The sequence below is a fragment of the Phytophthora ramorum genome (genome assembly GCF_020800215.1).
Source record: "Phytophthora ramorum isolate Pr-102 chromosome Unknown Phyram_PR-102_s0005, whole genome shotgun sequence".
NCBI classification, from domain to species: domain Eukaryota; phylum Oomycota; class Peronosporomycetes; order Peronosporales; family Peronosporaceae; genus Phytophthora; species Phytophthora ramorum.
Genome location: NW_027150651.1, coordinates 3,554,455 through 3,580,105, shown reverse-complemented (window position 1 = coordinate 3,580,105; position 25,651 = coordinate 3,554,455). Strand labels below are relative to the sequence as shown.

At 50.4% G+C, this 25,651-nt stretch overlaps 6 protein-coding genes across 6 annotated transcripts; 3 read left to right on the top strand and 3 right to left on the bottom strand.

Moving 5' to 3' along the window:
* Positions 1–35: 35 nt before the first annotated feature.
* Positions 36–2,958, top strand: KRP23_6831 (DNA excision repair protein CSB; the record flags this gene model as incomplete). Its single annotated transcript, XM_067892070.1, has 2 exons — positions 36–2,802; positions 2,870–2,958. The coding sequence occupies 2 exons, from the start codon at positions 36–38 to the stop codon at positions 2,956–2,958; spliced, it is 2,856 nt and encodes a 951-aa protein (XP_067746367.1).
* A 900-nt stretch (positions 2,959–3,858) lies between these two features.
* KRP23_6830 (Cyclic nucleotide-gated olfactory channel) lies at positions 3,859–6,135 on the top strand (the record flags this gene model as incomplete). Its single annotated transcript, XM_067892069.1, has 1 exon — positions 3,859–6,135. One exon carries the CDS (start codon positions 3,859–3,861, stop codon positions 6,133–6,135), a length of 2,277 nt encoding a protein of 758 aa, XP_067746366.1.
* Positions 6,136–7,535: 1,400 nt separating this feature from the next.
* On the bottom strand, positions 7,536–7,840 carry KRP23_6829 (uncharacterized protein; the record flags this gene model as incomplete). Its single annotated transcript, XM_067892068.1, has 2 exons — positions 7,536–7,603; positions 7,681–7,840. The coding sequence occupies 2 exons, from the start codon at positions 7,838–7,840 to the stop codon at positions 7,536–7,538; spliced, it is 228 nt and encodes a 75-aa protein (XP_067746365.1).
* A 715-nt stretch (positions 7,841–8,555) lies between these two features.
* KRP23_6828 (Pre-mRNA-splicing factor ATP-dependent RNA helicase DEAH7) lies at positions 8,556–11,897 on the top strand (the record flags this gene model as incomplete). Its single annotated transcript, XM_067892067.1, has 1 exon — positions 8,556–11,897. One exon carries the CDS (start codon positions 8,556–8,558, stop codon positions 11,895–11,897), a length of 3,342 nt encoding a protein of 1,113 aa, XP_067746364.1.
* Positions 11,898–12,017: 120 nt separating this feature from the next.
* On the bottom strand, positions 12,018–14,618 carry KRP23_6827 (Serine/threonine/tyrosine-protein kinase HT1; the record flags this gene model as incomplete). The annotated part of the gene is made up of 1 exon (XM_067892066.1): positions 12,018–14,618. The coding sequence occupies one exon, from the start codon at positions 14,616–14,618 to the stop codon at positions 12,018–12,020; it is 2,601 nt and encodes an 866-aa protein (XP_067746363.1).
* A 589-nt stretch (positions 14,619–15,207) lies between these two features.
* Positions 15,208–15,579, bottom strand: KRP23_6826 (10 kDa chaperonin, mitochondrial; the record flags this gene model as incomplete). Its single annotated transcript, XM_067892065.1, has 2 exons — positions 15,208–15,504; positions 15,577–15,579. The coding sequence occupies 2 exons, from the start codon at positions 15,577–15,579 to the stop codon at positions 15,208–15,210; spliced, it is 300 nt and encodes a 99-aa protein (XP_067746362.1).
* Between the last annotated feature and the right edge of the window lie 10,072 nt (positions 15,580–25,651).

Here is a 25,651-nt window from a genome sequence, read left to right as displayed (position 1 = left end):
GCTGACGTCGCCAGTTCCTGTCGTCATCCGCTTCGATGCCTCCATCGCCTTCGCTCGCCGCCCCTGACGCCCCCGCAGCATCTGTGTCCACCCCACCACCTTCTCCACGGGACTCTGCATCTCCTCTACCCGCCAATGTAACTCCACCGCCTTCTCCCCCAGCAGAGAACTCTCCTTCAGAAGCCAGCGACTTCGCTCCTTCTTCTTCATCAGACAGCGACTCGGACTACGCACCAGGTTCTAATAAGAACAAGAAGAAGATGAAGAAGACCACCAAACGTCGACGCCTTATACGTGGAGAAGAGCAAACCAATTCGGCACAAGTGATCACAGAAGAAGAAAAACAAGAAGGAATTAGCGAAGAGTTTTCAACGCATAAGAAGAGCTCCAAAAGTGATAAAAAAACTGTGGCTGCAACGTGGGCTGATGATGGGAGCTTGGACTTGTACCGACGTCGGCTGCATGAACTACGGCGAGAACTGCATGATTCAGTGACGGAAGGGCGAAAAACATTTTACAACAATCCACAACCACTGGACTACGTTGAAGAAGAAGAGACCAAACAAGAAGAAGAGGAAGAGACAAAAGAGGAAACAGGACCCAAGTTTTATTCGCCTTGGGATGTGACGGAGACGGCGTCGGGTCTTTTAGTGCCGAGCTACGTGCTGACGCAGTTGTTACCGTATCAACGAGAGTGTCTCGAGTGGCTGCATAAGCTCCATGAGCGAGGAGTGGGTGGAATTTTAGGTGATGACATGGGACTTGGTAAGACGGTGCAGCTGGCGTCGTTTCTGGGCTCGCTGCATCGAGCGAGACGACTTCGGACGGTGCTACTGTTGTGTCCGGCGTCGGTGCTGCTGCAGTGGGTACGGGAGCTGCACAAGTGGGTGCCGTGGATGCGTGTCGTTCTGCTACATGCGTCAGGAACGGGTGTGAATACGTCGTTCTCGAGTGATTGCTATGAACAGCTTATCGAAGAGGTGTTTCGGCTTGATGATGAAATGTCAGATGGGGAAGCGGAGGACGCAGGATATCCTGGAATGAGAGACGATGCTTCTACAGGCGGTGGTGTGGTTATCAGCACGTACGAAAACGTTCGCCAGTATCAAAGCCTGTTCCTTACGCGAGAATGGGACTACGTTGTGCTGGACGAGGGCCACCGTATTCGCAATCCGGATGCTGAAACCACGCTAGCGTGCAAACAATTGCGTACAGTACACCGCATTATTCTCTCCGGTACACCAATCCAGAACCGTCTTCGTGAGCTTTGGTCGCTGTTTGATTTTGTGTATCCAGGCCGTCTGGGCACCCTACCCACATTCGACGACGAGTTTGTACTGCCCATTCGAGCTGGTGGGTATGCCACGGCGACGAAGATGCAGGTTTTAATGGCGTACAAATGCGCGTTGGCGCTGAAAGATCTTATTGAACCGTTCCTGCTCCGTCGCACCAAGCAGGAAGTGCTGATGAATGGCGCTAGCGGTTCCATGGGTGCATTGTTGCCTGGCAAGCGAGAGCAGATACTGTTTTGCAGACTCACTAAGCGTCAGCGAGCACTGTACAAACGGTTTCTAGCCTCGCCTGAGGTGGCGTCGGTGCTACGCCGAGACATCCGACCATTCCGAGCCATCTCCGTGCTGCGGCATATTTGCAACCATCCAGATCTGCTAGCTTCGTTTGGTGATGGAAAATTGGCCGATAAAAAACGGCAAACGTACGATGAAGAAGATGAAGAGGAAGGTTTAACTAATATTGCTGGTTTGTTAGACGAAACAGATGAAGACAAAGATGAAGGTGAAGGTGATGAACTGTTTGGGGCTGCATCAGCTAGCGGGAAAATGGTTGTGCTGCAAAAAGTGTTAGCATTGTGGAAGGAGCAAGGCCACCGCGTTCTAATCTTTACGCAAACACGCGGCATGCTGGATATTTTGGAAAGCTTCATGTCGAGGCTCGGACACGCGTGCTGTCGTCTGGATGGTACAACTGCCGTTGCAGAACGACAGCAGCGGCTGGACGCGTTCAATGACCCCGACAGCGAACTGTTTGCATTTCTATTGACCACTCGTGCAGGTGGTATCGGAGTGAACCTGGTTGGGGCTGACCGCGTTGTGGTATTCGACCCGGACTGGAATCCATCCACTGATGTACAAGCGCGTGAGCGTGCGTGGCGCATCGGCCAGCAAAAACCTGTGACTGTCTACCGACTCGTGACAGCAGGTACAATCGAAGAAAAAATCTATCACCGACAGATCTTCAAGCAGTATCTCACAAGTAAGGTGCTTCATGATGCCAAACGTAAACGCTGCTTCAACAAGCACTCGCTGAGAGATTTGTTTGTGCTAACCGATGAAAAGGATGAGGAAGACGGGGTCGCTGAAACGAACGAGTTGTTCGTTGCGGGAAATGTCGAGAGGCCAACTGAACTGGAAGACGGTGAGGAAAAGGAAGCAGATAACGGCGATACACCTCAGTCAGAGGAAAGTAAAACCAACACGGATGCTGGAGACAACGATGCAGTGCTGCAGCAGTTGTTTGATGGCGGAGACGTGCGTGGAGTGTTTGATCACTCGGCAGTCGAATCTGATGGCGTACAGAACCAAGAAGCAGATTTGGTGGAGATGGAGGCGACGAAGATCGCGCAGGGGGCTCTTAGTGCTCTTCGGGCCTCAGGGGCTCTTGTGCTGCAGCAACGCGAGACCATCTACACGCCGACATGGACAGGCCGGTCAGGAGCTGCAGGCGATCCGTCCCAGCGACGGCAGCAACCTGCCGTTCGGGGTCATGGTAACGTGCGAGGTCGTGGTAGGGGCCGTGGCAGAGTTGGCCAAAGTAGCGGAGTATCATCCCGGGACATGCTCGCGAGAATCAGACAGAGGCGTGATGGTGTCGCTGCTCGGGCGACTCAAGCGCAACCTCAAACTCGTGCTGCGGCGGCTGCGTCGTGTCAATCCCCACTGAGTGCAAGTGAAATGGCGAAGCGGTTGCACGCATTCCTTGTTGCGAATGCTGCTGGTGTCACAACCGAACGACTACTTGAGAATTTTGGCAACGTCGTGGCGCCAAAGGACAAGCTCGTATTCAGGCATGTGCTGCGTGATATGGCTGTGTGTCGCGGTCGGCTCTGGAAACTAAAACCTTCGTATTCAGTGGCTGGCTCGGCAGCTGCAACCACCGCCCCCGTTACACCTCGTCGAGGGGGGGTATGGTGACTATCTTCAGAATAATAAAGGAATGACCGCAGTGAATGGAGTAGGAATCCTCGTAGGAGTAGGAATCCTCGTAAATCTTACAATGAACTTTGAGTGAGAGTCTCTAACTTGTGCGAGTCAGCTCCACTTTGTTGGAAAACAAGCATCCATGTCGGAAACTGCTTCGTCTCACCAGCGGCCGGCGTCGATGGGATCAGGTACAAAGTGCGATGTCACGTATCAAGCGTTGTTCCGAAAGAAACCGAAGGCTGCAACAATTATTTTGGCAGTGCAACCAGTGCGTCAGCAAATTTGGATCCTTTTCAGAGCGGCAACACGCAGGTAGCATGCCGTGTGGCTGTGGTACTACTTGGTGAGGAGACAAAGAGAGACAGCAACGAGAAAAGAGCAAGCGAAACTGTTGCTGCGTCCGGCATACAAGCCGTCAAGGTAAAGCCCTTCATGTAGATGAGCTCCTTCATAATACCCTTACTGAACCAAACGCTTCATTTATTGCTTGCTGCTAAACTCGAATACGGAGTCCGGAGCGAGCTGCGATGGTGCTCCAGCACAAAAATACACTACCGATTTACTTTACGATATTTACGGCGTCGGACCGAATACATCCCAGTGGGAATTGTAGCGAGTTCACACAAAAAAATTGATCACCATGCAGAGCAGCCCTCCACCCCCCACCATCAAGCGGACGGCGTTGGATCGAAGTCGTAATGGCTTACTCATGACACGTCTGACCGCCCGTAACCTATACGATTTACAACTCAAGGCGGCTGACTACGAAGCCATGATGAATCGTTTCCAGCTGCGGAAGGTGCCCAAGAACAATATGGACGCAGGCAAACTCAAACACGCAGTCATCGACACCGTGTATGGCAGCAAGTACAGGACTTCAAAATGGCATGTACGCCTTGCCAAGTTGTTGACAAGGCGCAAAACGTGGCGACACGTGTGGAAAACCGTGACCTCGCCAATTGCACCGGGTAGTTGGGCGTGTACACTCCATGGCCTCGTCATGTTCGTCGTCAGCCAATTCGAACTCTTCTACCTGCCGTTCGTGCTGAGCTTCTACTCGAACGGTTCGGTCGGAACCGTTTGCGTGGGTTTGGTCCTGCAGGTCCTGCACCTGGTAGATTTGGTCTTGAATCTCAACACAGCGTTCATGCACCGGAACAAGTTGGTGACATCCAGAAACGAGATTGTCCGTGATCATATGACGAAGTGGTTTGCACTGGAGGTGGTATCGGCGGTACCCATGGGTGTTGTGTACTTTGCTGCTGACAAATGCTGGCATCAAGTCCCCTGTGCTCTTGTCTACTATGACGAAGTCCTTATCACACTTCGATTACTGCGATGTCTCTTTGCTGAGCACTTCATGGTTCCAAAACGCTTATATCGCGACAACAAGCATCTCATTTCGTGGATTCTCTACTCGCGCTACGCGCACTTGCTTGAGATCGCGAAGCTCATTTGGCTGGTTCTTTTGGTTGCTCACTGCATGGGGTGTATTTGGCACATGATAGCAGTGCAACCCTTTACAGTGAGCGTAGGTGAACGATATGTCATGTCGTTTTACTATGCTGTGCAACTTATCCAAGGTCAGGGCGGCGCGAATGGTACTTGGAGAGAAAATTTGTTTTCCACTTTTGTTATTCTCGTGGGCTCCGTTATCCTCGCTGTTGTTTTTGGTAACGTTGCGATGCTGGTTTCCAACTTTAACGCCAACACAACCAGCTACCGGCACAAAATGGAGAGCGTCTTTGCCACCATGGAAAAAATGGCCTTGCCCCAGAAATTGCAGGAGCGTGTTCATCAGTACTACACTCACGTGTGGACGGAGTACAGGTCTTTGGACGGAGACATTGTCAAGTTTCAGCGAGAGTTGGCACACACCCTTGGGCTCGAGGTTGGACTGTACAAGTACATGAATCTCGTGACCAAGATTCAGTTCTGGGAGAGCTGCTCGCCCGATTTTACGACTCAGATCGTCCTAAACTTGGCTATTCGCGTCTACCTTCCGGACGACTACGTAGTTCGAAAAGGAGACACAGGCGATGAGATGTTCATGATCAACCGAGGGATTTGCGAACTGTCGGACGCAGAAAAATCCCAAGAACCAAAAAATGTGGCCATCCTACCCAGCACTGCGAGTGCGATCGGCTCGAAAATGATGTCAATGGCCGATGACGACCTGAACAAGTCACCTGAAGGCTCAGAAGACGAGGGCGAATCCGGTGGAATTAAGCAACCTTCGATTTCCAAAACAGATGCCAAGTTAGTTTTTCGCCGGAGATCACAACAGGAGAAGCGCAAACAAATTCTCCCTCAGAAGAGCAATTATGACCTCAATCTGGATGAAAAGCAGCCGAAAAAAGAGTCCAAGAAAGAGATGTTTCTGTATCCTGGCCAGGCTTTCGGCGAAATGAGTTTACTCCTGAACTACAAGCGTACAGCCAACGTTCGAGCCGCTACGTACGTCGAGATTTGCGTTCTTTCTCGCGCTACATTCCAACGCATCATCTCGCGGTACCCGGAAGACCGTCGACACGTGTTAACCGTGATGCTGAAGAACTGCATCGAAAAGAAAGCGATTCCATTCCCGTGGGATGACGTTGTTGATGCTGTGGCTGAACGACGGCGAAATCATGGTACACAAGGATCATCTCGATGTAATGTGGAAGCTACAGTGACATCCACTGAAGCAGCTCAGGCGCTGGTTGATCGAATAGACGTCAATCGACCAGATGAGTCGATCAAGTACGGGTTCCAGACTTTCCACTCCGATTTGGCGAATACTTCATCTCGAGCAGCTACTGAAGAAACACCCATTCGAGTGAGCATTAATTCTAAGTTACGACGAAAATCCGTAGCGAACACCGTAGTCTCCACACAAATGATGAGGAACTTCAGCCCTCAACAACCGAAAATTTAACAAGCGCTCAGCCGATCGCTGGTTCTCGTATTGATAATTTGGAGGAAACACTCGGAGTCATGATGAACGTGATGAATTCTATGGTTGCTAGCATAGAGCGATTGGAAAATCTCGTACAAAATCAGAGTCGAGTTTCTTGTCAGTGCAGCCTTACTGCAAATTTGGGGTCTCGAACCGCGAGTGTACGTCCGAAGGAAGATGACGAGGGCGAGGCTCGGGGAGCAGACCTCACCAATTTGCCATCGCCACGAAGGATGAAAATGAGGCGACGCGCAGAGTCTTCTAACTTGGCTTCCGAGCGTATCAGTCCTCGCGAAACGGAAGCTGCTGTTATGCATCCATCCAGAGAATGGCTCCCTGATAAAGCACTGAAGCCTACGCAAAATATGCGAGCAAGCCGGCTAGCGGTTTCTGTATCCACAAATCCGCTAATGTTGAGTACTGGCGTCATTGAATCGCTTCCAATGGATCAACCAACCGACGTACCAAGAACCGAAGTACTCAATCCTTTCAAACCGATGATACACAGACCAGGTTGGTTGCAGAGAAGCAGGTCTACGGCAAAGGAGCCTACCCTCGCCGACCAACTTTATTTGCAACAGAACATCAAAAAAGACAAAAGGACTGGGGATTTTGGAAAGGCAGCCACGGTGGGGAAACTGACTGTGCAGTCGAGCCAACTTCGTACACGGTCGAGTTTTCCGACGACGTTTGATGGATCTTCGCCTCTTGATGGATCCAAAGCCGACCATCGACAACGCCGAGGTAGTCGAGTCAACATTGACGCGTTTGCTACGCTCACCAGGTACGATTTCGCCTCACCAGAGGGTTTAACTCCTTCGCGTCCGCACTGGCAGAGTTCAAACTTACAAAGTGCGCCTCCAGAGCATGACAATGGGCTCAGTGTTGATTGTTGATTTTGCTGCTGACGTGCATTTACCAATCGCACAATTAACCAGAAGCGCAGAACTATTCTACACCCCTAGTTTGAGGAGCCTCAGGTTTGTACATGAGTTGCATGGTTAGTTGACACTGTCAACTTGACAGTTGGTCTGGATCGGAGACAGCGCATTATACACAGCAGCTCTTCAAGATCATGAGCAACCGCATAAACCTTGACATGCGTACAGCTCGAATGTCTTGAAGGTCCAGGATGCTCAAGAATCTGCTAAAAGAAAACTATTTGTTCGTCTGGTTTTCGTTCTGTACTTACCAACGAATACCAGCTTGACTAGATCTGGAGCAGCAATACTGGTTGTCAATTGCTAGCAACAAAAAGACTTACGACGTTCGTCGATTGCTTCTTCCTTACGGCCAAGTTTTTCACCCTCGTTGCTACCTTTGCCATTGAAAACAGTGGCTCTTGTCAGATTATGTCTTCTGCAGGCCGCCCCAATGATCTACATGTTGTCCACCTCCTTTCGGAAGCGCTGGAAACAGTAGGAGTAGAAGATGGATTTACCGATACCTACGTAGACTAATTAGTCGCAGGTCGCATGAGATCATCCACAACCTCGGTCATATTATAGCAGCTATCCCACTCACCTGGCGTCCCTGTCACCGCCACGCACTGATCCTCTGCGTCCAGCATCTTCTTCACCAGTGCGTAGTATTCCTCGTAGCACTCGCGCACATAATAACACTTGCCATTGCTGTACTGATGCACGAATGGCAGGAACGGCACCTCTTTCGTGAAGCGCGTCATCTGCTTCGAGGCACTTCGGCTACTTCTACTGTCGTCGTCTTTCGCGGAGGCTCTTTGTCGACGAATGAATCTACTCATATGAATTACAAGATGCAGTCAATATTCGAGCTGCTGTCAGCAGGACGTCCTGGAAGTGATGGATAGCACTGTCAAAGTCATTGGATCACACATGAGAAAGTATCTCGCGGAACTTGAATGCCATACCACCGATCAAGTGAAAGCGGCGATCGAAGCAAACATCCTCCCGTCCAAAAGGATATCGACGCAACTAAAGAAGATCGCGAGTATGCGAGATAGGTTCTGCAACGTTGCGATGGCGAAGACCCCCCCCCCCCCCCCCCCCCCCGTATTTGTGCTCGTTAAGCACTCCCCGAAAGGCTGATCAAGTTTGTGGCGAAGATGGACGTGTGTGCCCAACTGTGGGCATCGCCAGTCTTCTGATTGTTGAAGTCCGCCAAATACTACGTCAGGAACCTTGTTGTCAGGGCCAGCTATCTGCGTAGGACTCTCAAGCCGATGACGTTTCGATCGTAAAGTACCAGTAGACGCGTAACGTAGTTTTTAAGTGAAACTAACGTCAACCTGACAACTGCACAACCAGGTTCGACGACCACATCCAAATACGGCCACAAATATGTTTTTGCCGTTTTTGCCACAAACAATGTCTGCTAACCCTACTGCAAAATTCTGCTCATAATCTTCAATTTCGTCGGCAATGGCTCGCGGAGACGTCTCGCGGCGCAGTCGCTCTCGTTCCCGTGGGCGACGTCGCTCGCCTCCTGCGCACCGCAGTCGTAGCCCCAGTCGCTTTCGCTCACACTCACGTCGTCGCCGCAGTCGCAGCGCCAGCAGAAGCTCCAGGAGCGTCAGTCGCAGACGGAGCCCTGCCCGCCTCTTTGTTCGTGCTTCTGATCGCAATTCCGAGCGTCCGCGCGGGTCTCTACTGGGTCTGGATGCACTAGCAGCTGAGAAGCGCCAAGAACGCGATATTCGCGGTGCCGAGGGCCCCAAAACGGCCCCATACCGAGAAGAACGCGAAAAGTCACGTTCGGGGCTCAATTCCAGCGATTGGGACGCCCCCGAACGGCTGCAAAGCGTCTCTGGGTCGTTGCAGGGGTCAGATACACCCAAAACTATCGACGATGACAGGACTAATAGTTTCCAGGTGGAAGGAGTCGGCACTTTGAGAGTAAAGGGGGCAGAAGATGAAGTTGTTGTTCAGAGATATAGACAGAGAGAGAGACTGGACGCCCCTAAGAAGCAGTACGATGACGAGGTGGAGGAGGACTTCGACAGGGAATTCTACCTAAACGACGACGCAGGAGGCGTGGAGGCCCACGAGGGACACGTGTTCCTGGGCAGTGAAGAGAAGTTCAAGGCCCTGGAGCAGCGGCTGGAGCAAACACGGGCCAGAGGAGATAACAAGCTTAAGGGCATGTCGGCCAGAGCTTCGGCGCTCTCGGCGGACCAGGAGGCGTGGGAGAAGAACAGGCTACTGACCAGTGGCGTCGTGGCCGGCGGCCGCGTGGATACGGACTTTGACGACGAGCTGGAGTCGCGAGTGCAGATCATGGTGCATAGCACGAAGCCACCGTTCTTGGACGGACGAGTGGCCTTTACGACGCAGGTGGAGATGGTCGCCACGGTGAAAGACCCGACGGCGGATATGGCCGTGAGTGCCAGGAAAGGCAGCGAGCTGCTACGCGAGGTGCGCGAACAGCGAGAGCGTAACAAGATGAGGAAACGATTCTGGGAGGTGGGAGGCTCCCGGATGGGAGATGCTATTGGAGTGAAGAAGGATGCCGGGTCAGATGAAGAGGAGGAGGAGAAACAGGAAGAGGAGAGCGGAAACTACAAGCACGACTCGCAGTTCTCGACGCATCTGAAGAAACAGAAGGCTGTCAGTGTTTTTGCCAAGACGCGAACGCTCCGTCAGCAGCGCGAGTTCCTGCCTATTTTCCAGTGTCGTGAAGAACTGCTGCAGGTGATTCGAGAGAATCAGATTGTGGTGATTGTTGGAGAAACTGGGTCGGGTAAAACCACGCAGTTAACACAATACCTACACGAGGAAGGATACTCTAAGTTTGGCACCATTGGATGCACGCAACCGCGTCGTGTTGCAGCAATGTCGGTGGCCCAGCGTGTCAGTGAGGAAATGGATGTGACTTTGGGTGACGAAGTGGGTTATGCTATTCGATTCGAGGACCTTACGTCGGACAAAACTATTATCAAGTACATGACGGAAGGTGTGCTGTTGCGTGAGTCGCTGCGTGAGTCAGACTTGGATTCCTACTCGTGCGTGATCATGGACGAGGCCCACGAGCGAGCTCTCAACACGGATGTGCTTTTCGGTATCTTACGCAAGGTAGTCCAACGTCGCAGCGACTTCAAACTTGTTGTGACGTCGGCTACGTTAGATGCTGACAAGTTTGCCGATTTCTTCGGTGGTGTGCCCATGTTTACCATTCCTGGCCGAACGTTCCACGTAGATACGCGGTATGCCAAGTCACCCAATGACGATTACGTGGACGCTGCTGTGAAGCAAGTAATGCAAATTCATTTGTCGCACCCGCCGGGTGATGTCCTGGTGTTTATGACAGGTCAAGAGGACATTGAAGCTACCTGTTACGTGCTAGCGGATCGAATGGGCAAGCTAGACGGTGCACCCCCACTCATGGTTCTTCCCATGTACTCTCAGCTGCCCGCAGACTTGCAGGCAAAGATTTTCGACGCCTCCGACGTGAGGAAATGTATTGTCTCAACGAATATTGCCGAGACATCACTTACTGTGGATGGTATCAAGTACGTTATCGATGCAGGATTTTGCAAGGTGAAGGTGTACAACCCTAAGATTGGAATGGACGCGTTGCAGGTTAGTCCCATCAGTCAGCAAAACGCCAATCAACGTGCTGGTCGTGCTGGTCGTACAGGCCCCGGAGTGGCCTACCGTTTGTACACGCAGCGACAGTTCGTCAACGAACTACTTGAAGCGCAGATTCCTGAGATTCAGCGAACGAATTTGGGTTATGTGGTGTTGTTGCTCAAGTCGCTGGGAGTCTCCAACCTGCTGGAGTTCGATTTCATGGATCCACCGCCGCAGGATAACATCATCAACTCCATGTACCAGCTTTGGGTCTTAGGGGCTCTGGACAATACTGGCGAGCTTACAGAAATTGGCAAAAAGATGGTGGTATTCCCGCTGGACCCACCTTTAGCCAAGATGTTGCTATTCAGCGAACAGCTTGGCTGCTCTGCCGAGGTGCTTGTAGTCGTTAGCATGCTGTCAGTTCCAAGTGTGTTCTTCCGCCCGAAGGATCGCGAAGAAGAGAGCGATGCTGCCCGCGAGAAGTTCTTCGTGCCTGAAAGCGATCACCTTACACTGTTGAATGTGTATCAGCAATGGGAAGCCAACCGCCACTCAGCCCAATGGTGCTCCGATCACTTCATTCACGCGAAGGGCTTACGCAAGGCTCGTGAGGTGCGCGAGCAGCTTGTAGACATTATGAAGCAGCAGCATGTGCGCCTTCGATCATGTGGTGGGCGCTGGGATGTTATTCGTAAGGCAATTTGCTCTGCGTACTTCTACAACTCGGCGCAAATTAAAGGCATTGGAGAGTACGTAAACATGTTGACGGGCATGCCGTGCAACTTGCACCCCAGTGCTGCATTGTTTGGGCTTGGTTACACCCCGGATTTCGTTGTGTACCACGAACTCATCTACACAAGCAAAGAGTATATGCAGTGCGCTACGGCTGTGGAAGGTGAGTGGCTTGCAGAGCTGGGTCCCATGTTTTTCAGCGTGAAGGAGTCGTTCCAGTCGCGGCTTCTCAAGCGTATGAAAGAAAAAGAGGAAGCAATAGAGATGGAGCATGAAATGGAAGCTTCAAAGCATGCCAAGGAGGAAGAGGCGAGAGATGATGCTGAAAAGCGACTCGCGACAAGTCGTTTGCACAAGAAGCAGCGCATGACGGTGGCGGGACCCGGACGAGCAGATCCTCCCACGAGCTCTTCCAAGACAACAAGACGCCCACCGCGCCCTCGTCGCTTCGGATTTTAGAGCTGACTGCTGGACTAGGTAGGGTAAACTGCTGGTCATTTCATTGTGGTGACCAATCCAACTCTCATCACAAATTTGTTGTTCAATGCCATTCAGTCTTTATGCTGCGAGCGGGCAGTATCAAGCGAATTTCCACAGCAAGTGCACCAGTGCGGGTGCGCTGGGCCTCTTTCGCGGCTCAAAAGAGCTCATGCGTGTGATCAGATCCCACTGCGCATCGCTGAAATCCTTCGGGCGCGGCGGCAGCATTCTCTTCTGAAGTACATTGAATTCCACAGCCGAATCGGGTATGGACTTCTCCCATGGAAAGTCTCCGCTGATCGCTTCGATGATGCACATGGCGAAGGAGTAAATATCAGAGGCGAAAGTCGGTCCTGAACCAGCCAAGCACTCGGGGGCTTTCCACCGAATTGCACCTAGCGCACCTGCACCACCGGCAGGGTTGATAGTGTTGGCAAACACGCTCAACCCAAAATCTGCCAGCTTAGCTGTTCCGTCACAAACGAGGATGTTGTTCCCCTTCAAGTCTCCGTGCACAACGCCGCGTTCATGGAGATACTGCAGCCCTTTGGCTGCTTCCCAGATCGATCTCCACGCAGGAAAGTGTCTTTGACCCTCCAAGTACTTGATTAGCGTGCTTTGATTCGCTCGTTCGCACACGAAAAAGGGCTGTCCTTCATGACAAGCGCCGTACAGTTTGATCAGATTGTCATGGTTCAACGATGCCCACAAGTTTACTTCGTGAAAGAACTGTTCACGGTTCTCTCGGTCGGATTGGTTCGTCAGGACTTGCTTCACCACCACGTCCGTGTTGAACCATTTGCCAAGATACACTGCACCGAAGGACCCGTCGGATAAATGGCGTCCGAGCTCCACTTGATGCGGAGGGATCAGCCATCTTGGAAGTTTTGTTACACCCGTAGTGACTGCAGTACGTACTTCAGCGCCGTTTTCAGCCTCGAACGTGAGCAGGGCTAGCGCCTCTGCCTTGCCGCTCTCACTTTCAATTCCACTGATGAACTCCAGTGAGTTTTCAAGACACGCTTTCAGAGCTTTGCGCTGCCATTCAGAAGTTTGCTCCCACGTTGGCTGCCAACGATGCACAGGCGAGCTACTCAGTAGCAGGGGGGTGCTTAAGAGGAGGCGATCGATATCGTGGTGCAGGCCGTAGTTGCGGTTCGCAATGGAAGTTGCTGCGCAGAGCGTCGCGACGCCGCTGAAATCATCTTGAGAACGCTCTTCGAGCTGGAGAAAAAACCGCCACAGGATCGTGCTGAAGTCTTCTACCAACTCTGTCGATACGAAGTCCATGGTAGCTACAAGCTGCTGGCGCACATCGTTCAGCCGATTATAGACAGGGCGATTCACATGAACGAAATCTCCCACCTCATCACACAATTCGCCAGCACTTCGCAGTACTTCACTGATAGTTTCTCCGGCGTCTGGAATCACGTACGATTGCACATTGTCCACGAACTGCGGGGTAACTGACATCTCGTCTTCGTCCCCCCAAAGATCATCGTGAGCTTCCTGGTGTATCGATTCAAGCACATGCACGACCTCAATTGTACTTGTCCGCTCTGCAGGAATATCCGCACACATTCCTACGAGTAGATTCCATTGCGCTTCGCTAAAGTAGCTGGGTCGGTGGTCTGGAAGACGTTGCTCTCTTTCGAACACATCCAGCTCGGAGTTGTCGACGCTGAAACAATCCACGAGATACTCGAACATAGCGAACCCGAAGGCAAGCACATCAGCCTCAACCGAAGGAGTACCTCGTGTTCCGTTCATGTTATTGACTCGAACCAAGCCGGAGCCGCTCAGCATTCCCTTGAACTCGTACGTCGAATGCAAGTTGGCAAACGCCAAATTGTTGTGCGCAAGTCCTCGTTCGTGTACATACTGCAGACCTAAAGCACAGCCGTACATGTACCACCAAGGCGAGATACCTTCATAGCGCGAAACAGTCAATTCATGGATCACACAGGCGACACCAACATGACACGCCCCATAAAGCTTTCGTACATGAGGGTGGTGGAGCTTCACCCAGATATCCACCTGCCTTAAACAAGCTTCTTCCCCGTCATCAACAGTGGATTTTACAGCTCCAGACCAGTTCCGCTCACTCGAAGCAAACCAGTCTGGTATCGCCCCCACCACAATATTTCCCCGACGGACCATCGCGTTGTACACTGCTGAGATCAAATCCAACTCCAGCGATGTCAGAACATCCAAGTACTTCTCCACGCCGTGCTTCATCAAAGTCAACACCTCTAATTGTTGATCTTCGTCGCCTATTTCAAAGACAAATTGGTCTTCATTTCCCAGCAGATGCGTGTACAGTTCCACCCTCTCTTCACGCTCGTTACGTAGCTCTTGAGTCCACTCCGTCTCTACTTGAGTGTCCACAATATTCAGAACGTCCAACGTCGACTTGATCGCTCGTTCCAGCACTTGAAGGGCATTTCCAGTGTTTGCCAATTTGATCAGCAGTCGATTCTCTTGCTCGTAGACTGCAAGTCGGTCATGGAGGTCCCGACCCCATTCAGCCACGACTTCTTCGTCGTTTGAGCTTTGATTGGCAGTTCGCAATTTTGAGATGAGGAAGTCTCCGATCCGATCAGGAGTTTGCACCAAGTTGGTGCGACTTGAGTGCCAGCGACTTGAAGCATCGAGTTTGGAGTCGATCAAATTCCCCCACGAGCGCCAATTGCCACTCATGGTGAAGATTCGGAAATGACGGCTGTGTATCCCCATCCTGACGGACAAGACGAAGTGCGTGGCAATGGAATGTAGCCATGTTCTACACTAACGTAAGCAGGGAAAGCTGCAACATGACAGATCTTAAAATCTTAAGAGAAATGTCGTGCAGCAAACCCAGGTCAAGTAGAACGAGCTGGTGACGCTAGCGATCGCGTCCCGATTCAGCGCTGGCGTACACAACAGATAAGCGAGCGGGGTGTTGCGGCCATTGGCCCTGCAGTATTAAATCTTGCGGCAAGCAAAACACGAAACGAGTCGTGCTCGTACCCTTGCAACAGTTGACACAAATGCTCCATCGCAGCAGTATATTTTCCTGCTTCTTGACAACATGGCCCCTGCACCTCCAAAAACACAAACACAAAAGGCCACATGCTCCATACCCCAACGTCAAACCGGGCTAACATACTTTATTGTCCCGCTCCCTCTTCCAAAGAGCGCAAGGTGGATCATCCAAGCCTGCAAAAGCGACTCAAACAACGCCGCCGCGGGTCCTGTCTTGCTTGCTGTAGGGGCTAAAATCCCTCGAAAAAGATGCAACTTGAAAAGTCTACTCGAGCTTGCCAAGGATGTCCTCGTCGCGGAACAGGAAGAGCTCCTTGTCGCCCAGCTTGACGGAGCTGCCGCCGTACTCGGGCAGCAGCACCTTGTCGCCCACGGCGCTCTGGGCCGGGATGAGTGTTCCATCGGGCGCGCGGGCGCCGGGGCCCACGGCCACCACTTGGCCCTCGTTCGGCTGCTTGGTGTCGGCGTCCGGCAGGTAGATGCCGCTGGCCGTCTTGGCCACGGCCTCGAAGCGCTGGACCAGCACGCGGTTGCCGAAGGGGATCAACTTGCGGAGGGAGCTCTGCAATAAACAGGTTAAGTACAGAAGCGAGTGAGCGGGCGTCTTAGGTGAGGACAGCACAAGATTGCGCACCATAATGTCGTGTGGAATTGGGCGAATTGCGAATTGATCCGCTGCCACTCGAAGTGTTGAGGGATGATGTGCGGTGGCCTGTTGGAGCGACCTTGGCGCGACATTCCCTCATATCTTGGACTGAGTATTGTCAGATGATCGAGCTATGTGGAAATATATTGAAGTATTGTGGTTATAGTTGAGATATCTTGTGGCCAGTTTGTAAATACTGATATTAGGTCACCTTCGCGTAACATCGTTTTCGCACTTAGCGTCACTTCGATTGTTCCAGAACCAGATTGAGCTTCAAGGCGGAAAAGGCAACTTTGTGTATCAATAAGCCCCACGTGTTGTTGCAGAGACAACATCCAGCAAAAAATGCACAAATAGTTTGAAAATGCCTAACGAGTTCTCAATGAATACCGGCAAAACGTTGATATCACAAGAATATTGCTGATTACCTTGGTGGTCTCCATGGTGAAGATTGTGCTCACAAGGACCCATGCATGGTAAGAAAGTTGCTCTACATTTGCTTGTCTAAATGCGTCGCCTCATCAAATAAAAAAATTCTAGACTCCGCAGCCCAGCCACTTTTCGTGAGCTGGATCGCAAGGAGTACCGATACCGAGTTGGATTTCTTGCTTTCGTGCGATCGTACGTAGCGGCATTGTCTGACATGCTACCACTTGCATTCGTTCATTGTAGCACATACCGGGGACATTGACACTGCCATTAAACTTCTGACAAGCAGCGTAGAGAATGCCACCGCAATTGTCTACGTCCTGTTTGGACGGACTCACAAAGAAGTCAGAGGTCTTAAACCCGTGGCTTTGGCACGATTGCACCGTAATCAAGTCAAACAGGCGCTGCGTGACCTCGTTCGGTCGGTTCTCGCGTGATGTTTTATCCAGGCAAATGGGATGAGACGCACAGAGATAATGAGTCGGGTTGCAGACGATGTATCCGTTGCAGCAGGCTTGGCTGTCCATGACGATCAGGTTGACCGCGCTGACGTGAGGGGACAAATTTGGGATTCGGTCTGTGAGGACATCTCCGAACGCTTGCACCATTTGAAGTTTGGTCAACATATCAAGTTGTGGTAGATTTTTGAGTGACAGCATCACCGCCAGCGTCAACGATTTCAAGTTTGTCAAGCCATTCATTGGCGGTAGCTCGGTCAGACTTTGGTGAACAGCAAAGTGCAAGTAAGTCAACTTGGACATGTCATCGAAGAGATTGTCCGGTAGAGACACCAAATTATTGTCGATAGGGCGTCCTTCGATGCTTCTGTTTATCAGAGAAGAGAGTGAGAGTTCTGTTTGCTTTGCAGAAATCCGAAGTAGGAGTAGTACGTACAGCATCTCCAGCTTTGTGAATGACGCTGCCCACTTTGGGACTACCGCTATGTTTGTGTAGAGTAAGGTTCTAAGCAACAAAGTGACAAAGCAAATTAAGCAATGGATAAGTTTTGAAAAGATGCAAGTCCAACCGTACATGCTTCGGAGATCAGTGCATCGTTGTAGTTCTTCCGGCCAAACGGGAAGTTGTCGATTGATAATTTGAATAATTCGCAAATCTCCAGTCGAGGCTAAAGTTTTAACACGACTTGTTGCGTCTGGAGGGTGGGTCCACTGATCGTAAGTTCGAGGACCTGTCTCCACATCGATTAGAGCCCGGCAAGGACAAAATTCGTGCTCTTTCCATCGATACGCATACGCAGCACATTGCGAATAAGCTGCACAAGCGTCCCCAGAAGTCAAAATACTCATGTGTGTGACCACTAAAACTCCTGTACTCACAAGCACGAAAACAATTGCGACTGGGCGAGGCAGATTGAGTTGCTTCACGGCCTTTATAACCTTTGCAGAGCCTGATCGGTTAATCGCTCGCCGGCGTCGAAGTATCGAATACTCGACAGCTCGTTTCAGTCGGTAGCAAAACGATAAATTCATTGCCATTCGTAGGCACAGATCTGGACCTGATTTCATACGCAGCGCGTCGAAGCTGATCTGGAATAGCGTGACCTTGGAGGCGTCAGCCATGAGACGCGCTTTTCGCTCAAACCACCCCGTCGGATACACCTTCAAATACAAAAGTGCCTTCGCACGATCAAATTCAAAATATCGGACGGAGAAGACCAGCCAGAGGATCGGCCATGCTACAGCAAACACCATATCGAAACTACATGGCACGCCATTATAAATCAATATCAAGCAAGGGAGCATAGTGTATACAGGAAAGGACAGCTAGAAACGTACAATGAGTCTACGAAGACTTCAGAAAACGCTGAGCGGTGTTCCGGATGCATAATCAGCATCGCACAGGAGAGCGAATTGGCTGCAATGAGACCAGCGTACGCGTAGCATAGACTTGCTGGGACTCCATCCTCAAGTAGCCGATAAAGAGCAGCAATTTCGATGAGAAGATCGGGCAATTTCAGCAATGCATTCTGCCCAGCAACCATCGAATGATTAGAAGTCGTCGCCATGGTAGGATTCCCACTACATACCTTACCCAATATTTTCGTCTTTTGCCGTCGAAAGCTGTCAGTTCATACCAGAAATTTAGAGTGTTTTGCTCAAACCTCGATTGAACTCGTCGTCCAGGGCACATCATCGCAGTCAGCCACTTGAACGGACTTGCTGACTGCACAAAATGTCTGTGAAGTGTCATTTTCAGCAGCACGTCAATATATATGAACACGAGCGCTGCTAAGCTGACAACACTGATGGTCAAAAAGGTCGGGTCAGGGTCAATGATCATCCAAAATTGACCATTGTCAAACTCAGTCGTCTCTGTAAGATAGTTCGCGATATCATTCGGTAAGACGGTCAAAACGATGAGCCACACAGTCCAGACGATTGATATCACCACCACGAGAATAATAGCTACCCCCGACTTGCCAAATATTGTTAAAAAGTTGTGATAAGTGTTCTCAATACGAGACGCTCGTCGGATATCGTCGACGGTTGGGACGTATACTGCTTTCCCGCTTGAAGAAGTCCGAGTACCAGTATCCTCGATAGCATGTTTGCCTAGTGGTGCCTTGGAGGTGGAAACATCAACCTGGCCTGGCAAAATCCGTGCAACATGGAAGCATTTGAGCCGCTTCATGTCTATCAGTGAGAACACACCGACAGGATTAGCTGGTCGCATAGTTTCCGGCCGACACCTCAAAATACCAAACCAAGAATACGCAGTATCTTAGCTGTCGTACGAGGTAAATAGTACCAGCTCCGAACGCAGAGAAACTAGCTGTCCGGAAAGATGTTCAACGTCAGCAAACCAAAATAGTTTTAGATCTTGACACTATATTACTAGTCAAAACTCTCTTTCCATCGCCGTCAACAGCTCCCCACATCCTCTACAAGTAGTCAATGGCGGATCATCCAGCATTCTTGCAGGTATCACCATCGAAAAATCAATTCCCAGGCACCAGCACTTGCATCTTACCATTAGATCGGAGCTGGTCGGGCAATACGACTCGTGTGGAAACACTTGGTGAGCTAAAATACGTCATTATCGACAAGCCGCCGACGTTCTTTGACGAGTTTGGAGCGCTTGGATTCCCACTGTTCCTGGCTGCAAGTATTTCATTCTGCTGGACTGTGTGGCTCATCCTGCTGGGTATAAACCCAAATGACTCGGCAAACTATATTATGAGCACATCCGAATTCGATGAAGGCAACTTTTGGCTGATTGCAAAGTCAGATACAATGATCGTGGTCGTGAACTCAATTGCGTTATGCGCTCTGGCCTTGGGTTACTTGTATGCGCTACTACGAATGACACTGTGGAGAATTGTACGTCACAAAATTAATCCAGTTAGTCCTCAACAAGTCGAGGAAGACTTAAGAGGGCCGACGAAATCATCTTTATTTCACTTACAACGGCTAAAGGGCAAAGCATTGTGGTCCGAGCTGACCGGATTCGATGGGGGATATCGCAAATATTGGGTACGTCTGAAGTTTTGTTGCGTTTGCCACAATGCGCCGGAAGTTAGTAACACTTCGTGCTTAGAATGTATTTTTTAAGACCGGAGACTTTGTTGTCGAGCTCATCCAGCTTTATCGCTTGATGGAGGCGGGTTTTTCAGCTGATCTGTGCTATGGTTACGCCGCTTTACTCGCCATGAACAGCTTATCGCACACCTTCTTCATCTTTTGCCCAGTTACCCACACAGCTTTCACAGAAGTGCTTTTTGATACCATGTAAGTTGAAATGTTTGCTATAATGCCGCTGAATATCTGCGGAGGCTAACTTATACCCGTAATGTTGAAGGTTTGATATGATCTTTGCCGTGGGATACCCGATGCTCCTGTTGGAGTATTCGTACACTCGCTTCTCAATGGATCGTGCTCGTGCCCGACTCTATCAGGAGATTTTCCCGCCGGGTAGCATGCAGCTACAGTTTCGATTGTACGCGGATCCCATCGAGACCACACTTTTTCGCTCCTGTTTGGATGCTCTCCGAACCATTTCGTGGACAAGTCTGATCGTTCGAGTCGTCATGAATATCTCATTCTGCTACAGACTTTTGCGCGTGATAGTCGTGATCCCGCAACGCAGAAGAAGCCAACGTGTCACGAGCAGTACATTGGTCAGGCGGAAGACTCAGCATCCCGTGCCTCGCTGGGTTGGTGGAATTTTTATGGCACTGTCCGTCGCTGTTGTGACCTACAGTGTTCGAAGTATCGCTGCTTCTCAAAACGCTTGTGAAGTCTATCCGCAATGTGCTGTCTTCGCGTATCGCTGGAATCCAGGAGATGTCTGCCCATGTATTGCTCTTGTCGACGTCGATCGCGCTCCAAAAACGTACGAGGAATGGCTAAACCCAGTGGATGTGACGGATGTCGTGAAGCATCTCGCAGTGTCTGGTGATCTACAGGTTCTGCAGCTAATGAATCGTAAACTTGAGATCTGGCCTCAAGAGCTTCGACAGTGCTCGAACATGCAATATATGTACGCATCCTACGTTTATTAGTAGTACCTACGGTGGTAAGTTCGTGAAACACTGAAATTGGTATTTGTAGGTCATTATACTACACTGGAGTTCAAGTCATTCCTCCTTGGGCGATGTATTTCAGACGCTTGGAGATTTTGTACGTCGTATGTTTTGTTTATTTGAGAGACTTTACCTCATCGTCACTAACACGATGTAAATTGTTGACTGGGGTAGAGCTCTACAGGGCAAAAAAGGCGACACAAATATCGTGAGTATGCCACCAGACCTTTTCAAAGAAATGTCATCGCTGACTTACATTCGACTGGGTGTGCATCAACACATATCGGAGCTCCCGAGTTTGGAAGGACTGGACGATCTGGAAAGCTTGTCGTTTGCACTGTTGACTTCAGTGACTTCTTTGCCGTCGTTGAAACCACTCACCAATCTCGACCGGTTGGAGCTGGTCGCCATGTCCTCTCTCGCTGAACTTCCCGATATTTCCAGTAATTTACAACTTGTTCACATGGTCGTGACAAGGGCCCCCGTTTGTTGTAACGGGTTTCTAGGAATCTGTAATGGCACAAACCCGTTGTGCCCCGGAATCACTGCTGATCAGTGCTTTCAGGAAAAGGAGAGACCAGGTGCAGAAAGCTTGGCAATATTCTCGACTCACTCCGATGTGTGCGCTGTGAACCAGTCAGTTGTCCCCGTGACGGCAGGACCAACGCAAACCCAGATCGAAGCTTGCAGTGGCGTAATGTACCGCCAGTGTCAATTTCTACACAGTGGCACCACTATCACCGGAATCTGCTACAACGATCACTTCCAGGTCATTGCCTGTTCCACTTCCATAACAGTTATCTACGCGAGAAAGCAGGAAATTGTATATCACTTAGGACCACCGTGCGACCCCGTTGAAGAAGCGTGGCTTGGTTGTGTATAGTTTCATGTCGAAAACCATTTTTTGTGATAAGAAATAATGTTTTAAAAGTAGCCAGCTATGGTGTACGACCCAACTACCCCTGAAGGCACAGCCACACACAAGTAAACGTCTATAATAATCCTGCTACCATTTACCATCGAGTTCCCCGCTGAAAATACTAGCACGGCTATCTGAAATACCTGTAAGTATGTATCTACTATGAATAAAGGTTGATGAGGGTGAGCGGCATGTGTTCGCTGATCGTACTCATTTATGCTTCCACCCAGATCGCTGTACTACACTGGTGTCCTAACTGTTCTGGACTTGCTGACGGTCGATTTTCTATCGTTTTAGTGACCTCCAGCGGAAATTGGCGGGAAACATCATGAGCATGCCTTCACGAACATGGGATCGCTCACTTTCATGCGCATGGGTTACTTCCAACTTTTACCAAATTTTCAAGGCCTTCATAACTTCAAGAGCATGTCATTAGCAATGCTGTACACGCCCACATCGCTACCCGAGTTAGCGCCGCCGGCCAAGCTGTAGCGACTAGAGTTTATTGCTTTAGACTCGCTCCAAACATTTCCTGAGGTTGCAGCTAACCAGCACCTCACTCACCTGGTCGCTTGGCAAGCACCGATGTGCTGTAAAGGGTTTGTTAGGAACTAACATTTCGCAGCCTGTTGGCAGCGGAATGTCAGCGAGTGACCGCGTCGCAATCGAGGAATGCCGACGTTTTGAACCCTCAATTAGCAATTCACACCGACATGACTTTCATTAATTTTTCTGCAGTTTTTGATAATGTCGGTACGGCAACACGAGACTAATAACGTTGGTTATCATTCGCTAGCGCAACCATCCTTTTCGTTGTTGGATCACCCTGGAGTTGTAGCTAGCACTGGTAGAAATATACCGAGGGCACCTTACTCTATTCTGAGCAAGTTCATAGGGCATCGAGCAGAACCGTTCGGCTTTGAGTTTCAGCTCCTAATATACAGAAAAAGCTGCACGTCATCTGCCTCATTGTCGGACAGAATACTGACCAGCCATTGCCACGACGAAGCAACAATGACCAGGTTCCACTTCCCAGGCGTATTTGCACGCCGAGTGAACGCAAAGAATGCTCCGATTGGAAGAACAATTCGTATTCTGCCGCAGAAACCAAGCCAGCCTCGACATATTTCAGGTCCAGCCCCACTTGAAAGTGCTCCAGCAACAACACCGGGCGGCTTTTTTGAGGCGTTTGGCGTTATAGGAATTCTGCTCTTCTTAGCTGCAGGTGTCTCTGTATGCTGGACCGTGTGGCTCATCGTCTTGACTATCGCACCGAACGAGACTGCGAATTATTTGATGGAGACTGGAGAGTTTGACGACGGGTACTTCTGGCTTATTATCGACCCTGCGCCTGACATCATGAGCGTCAATGCAACTGCATTGTTCCTACTCGCAGCTAGCTACGTCCACGTCATGCTCAAGATGACGGTGTTGAGGAACTTCAGTTTCAAAATTGTCCCGATTGGCCCGAGGAAAGACGAAGTTTCCCCCATTTGGGCTGCTACTCTACCGTACATCGGCAAATATCTACAACAAGCTGTGACGTTTTGGATCGAGCTGACAGGCTACTATGGACAGTATCGAAAGTTCTGGGTTCGTCGAGCCTCCTTATGCTCTGCGTTCATTGCTCTCTAACGATACGGTGTTTGCTTTTCTAGAATGTGCTTTTCAAAGTTGGTGACCTTATCATTGAGTCAATCCAGTTGCATCATTTGCTGGAGGCGGGGTTCTCTGTCAGCTTGTGCTATGGTTATGCCGCTTGTATTACGCTTGGCTGTTTATCGCAAACTTTCTTCATCTTGCACCCGGTCGCACACTCGGCGTTCACTGAGGTCCTAGTTGACACAGTGTAAGTTCAAGCTACACTTTTGCTGATACCTCTTCTTAATGCTCATCTTTTCCTCGCAGGTTTGACATGATATTCGCAGTGGGCTGCCCTATTTTCTTACTGGGATACTCGTATACTGTTTTCGATCTCGATCGTGGAATCGCACGACTCAACCTCGAAATCTACAGTAAAGGTTCCTTTCAGCAGCAAGCCCGGATGCAAGCTGATCCGATCATCACAACGCTCTTTCGCTTTTGCTTTGACTCGCTGCGAACGCTAACGTGGTCGAATCTTGTCGTTCGCCTAGCTATGAACATTTCGTTCAGTTATCGGCTCTCACGACTCGTGGAAGTGATTTACCAGCGAAGGAAGAAACTTCGAACGACAAGCAGCAAATTGTCCAAGTTAAAGGCTCAACATGCCGTTCCACGATGGGTAGGGGCGCTGTTTGCTACAGCAAGTATCTTTGCTCTTGCTTACACTGCAAAGTGCATCTCGGAATCACAGAAAGCTTGTGAAGCATACCCTCAGTGTGTAGCATTTGCGTACCGCTGGGATCGCCAAGATGTGTGCCCGTGTCTTGCGCTTGTTGATGTCGATCGTTCGCCCAAGACGTACGAAGAATGGATTCACCCTGTGGACGTGACGGAGACGGTCAGGGCACTGGCCCTGTCTGGTGATTTGCAAGTTTTCCAGCTCACAAACCGAAATATGGTCATCTGGCCTGAGGAGCTGCAGCGTTGTGTTAATCTAGAATATTTGTACGTGGCATGAAAATGCTACACATGAATGATGAGCTGCGTACTAATTCTCGGGACTGAATCTTGCTTAGGTCCCTATACTACACTGGTGTAAAAGTCATTCCCGACTGGTTCAAGGGCTTTCACAAGCTAGAATTTCTGTACGTGTAAGGTCGACTTATCCTTCCCACCCTATTGAATTCTCTGATGATATGTTGCTGCGATGTAGCGATATGCAAGGCAAGTTCGGTGATACGAATACCGAGAGTATGCCACTGGATGCGTTCTCAAATATGGGTTCCTTAACACCTTGACTCCGGACTGTACTTGCGCCGAACACGTAAGGGAATGTCGTAAGCTACGACATATCGTCAGTACTTGGTATTTGTATTGATCTGGTCTTCGACTTGGGGATAGGTATATAAAGTCTCAGCAGGTTTTCCGGCCAATGTCGTAAGATAGTCGGCATTGCACGACCACATCGGCTGATAAATGTCGTAACTGACGACAATGCCGATAGCAGATGTGCACCGTCACCGCACTCAGTTCGGAAAATCCGTCGAAGAAGGTACGTTGATTCAAGAAATGATGCATTTCAACAACACGACTCTAACCACTCATCAAATGACACGCAGGCAAGGTTTACACAACACTGCTTTCGTTCTCGTCATCTCCGTCGCCACTGTCGTTTCCGCCGTCACTGCCTTCGCCGCCGTCGTGAAGCCGGAGTTCCCGCCGTGTCTTCTTTCTCCGTCCAGCTTTCTTGCCTGGTCGTCGGAGCACCACGCGCTTCCCCAGGTTAGCAGGTATGTCTTGACCGGCGTCAAACTCGTCATGCCAAATTTCAAAGCATGTTTTGGCCACACCCTTGTACTCACGTCGTATCTTGTTGCACAGCCAGCACTTTGCGCTATCGATCGAGCAGCGTTCACAGAAGAACGTCGTGGCGAATGATTTTTTCTTCTCCGTACGCAAGAGCGCACAGACTTTGCAGGACCTTTGACGCCGCTTCTGGACCCCACTCACGGTTACCCAGTCTTCCGATTGCTGCAGCGCGTGGGTGAGGCGGACCGGTGTGCGCTTGCGTTTTTGGTTTGATGGAGGCGGTGTTGCCTCCACCCCGAGAAAATCCTCGGCTTTAAGTTGAAGGAGCTGGTTCTGGAGGACGGAAAACCACTCCGAGCGCTTCATTGCCACTGTCTTCTTGATCTTGGCACCCTCTTTGTGCGAAAGATACGCGTTTACCATCACGAGGTCGAGGAAGCCGAGGAACAAGCTTTTATAATACTTGTTGAATTTTGTAGACATCTGAAGAGAGTGCGACTGGAGGCGGAGTTGGTCGTGCCGATCTACTCCGCCCATCCAGTTTTGATAGTCGTTGACAGCAGCCGGACACGGCACGCGGATCGGACCGACTCGCTTTATTTTTCTCTCAATGGAAGACTCCGTCATCACCGAGCCCGTGCACAGGTAGTAGACGGGCTTGCGGTCCCACCAAATGTATGTGAGCAGGCTCGGGATGGCGGTGGAGCGCGAAAACGAAAACGTGCCGCGGGGTATGCTTGCTGGACGTGTCTTGCACTTCGTCTTGATGTTCTGGTCAA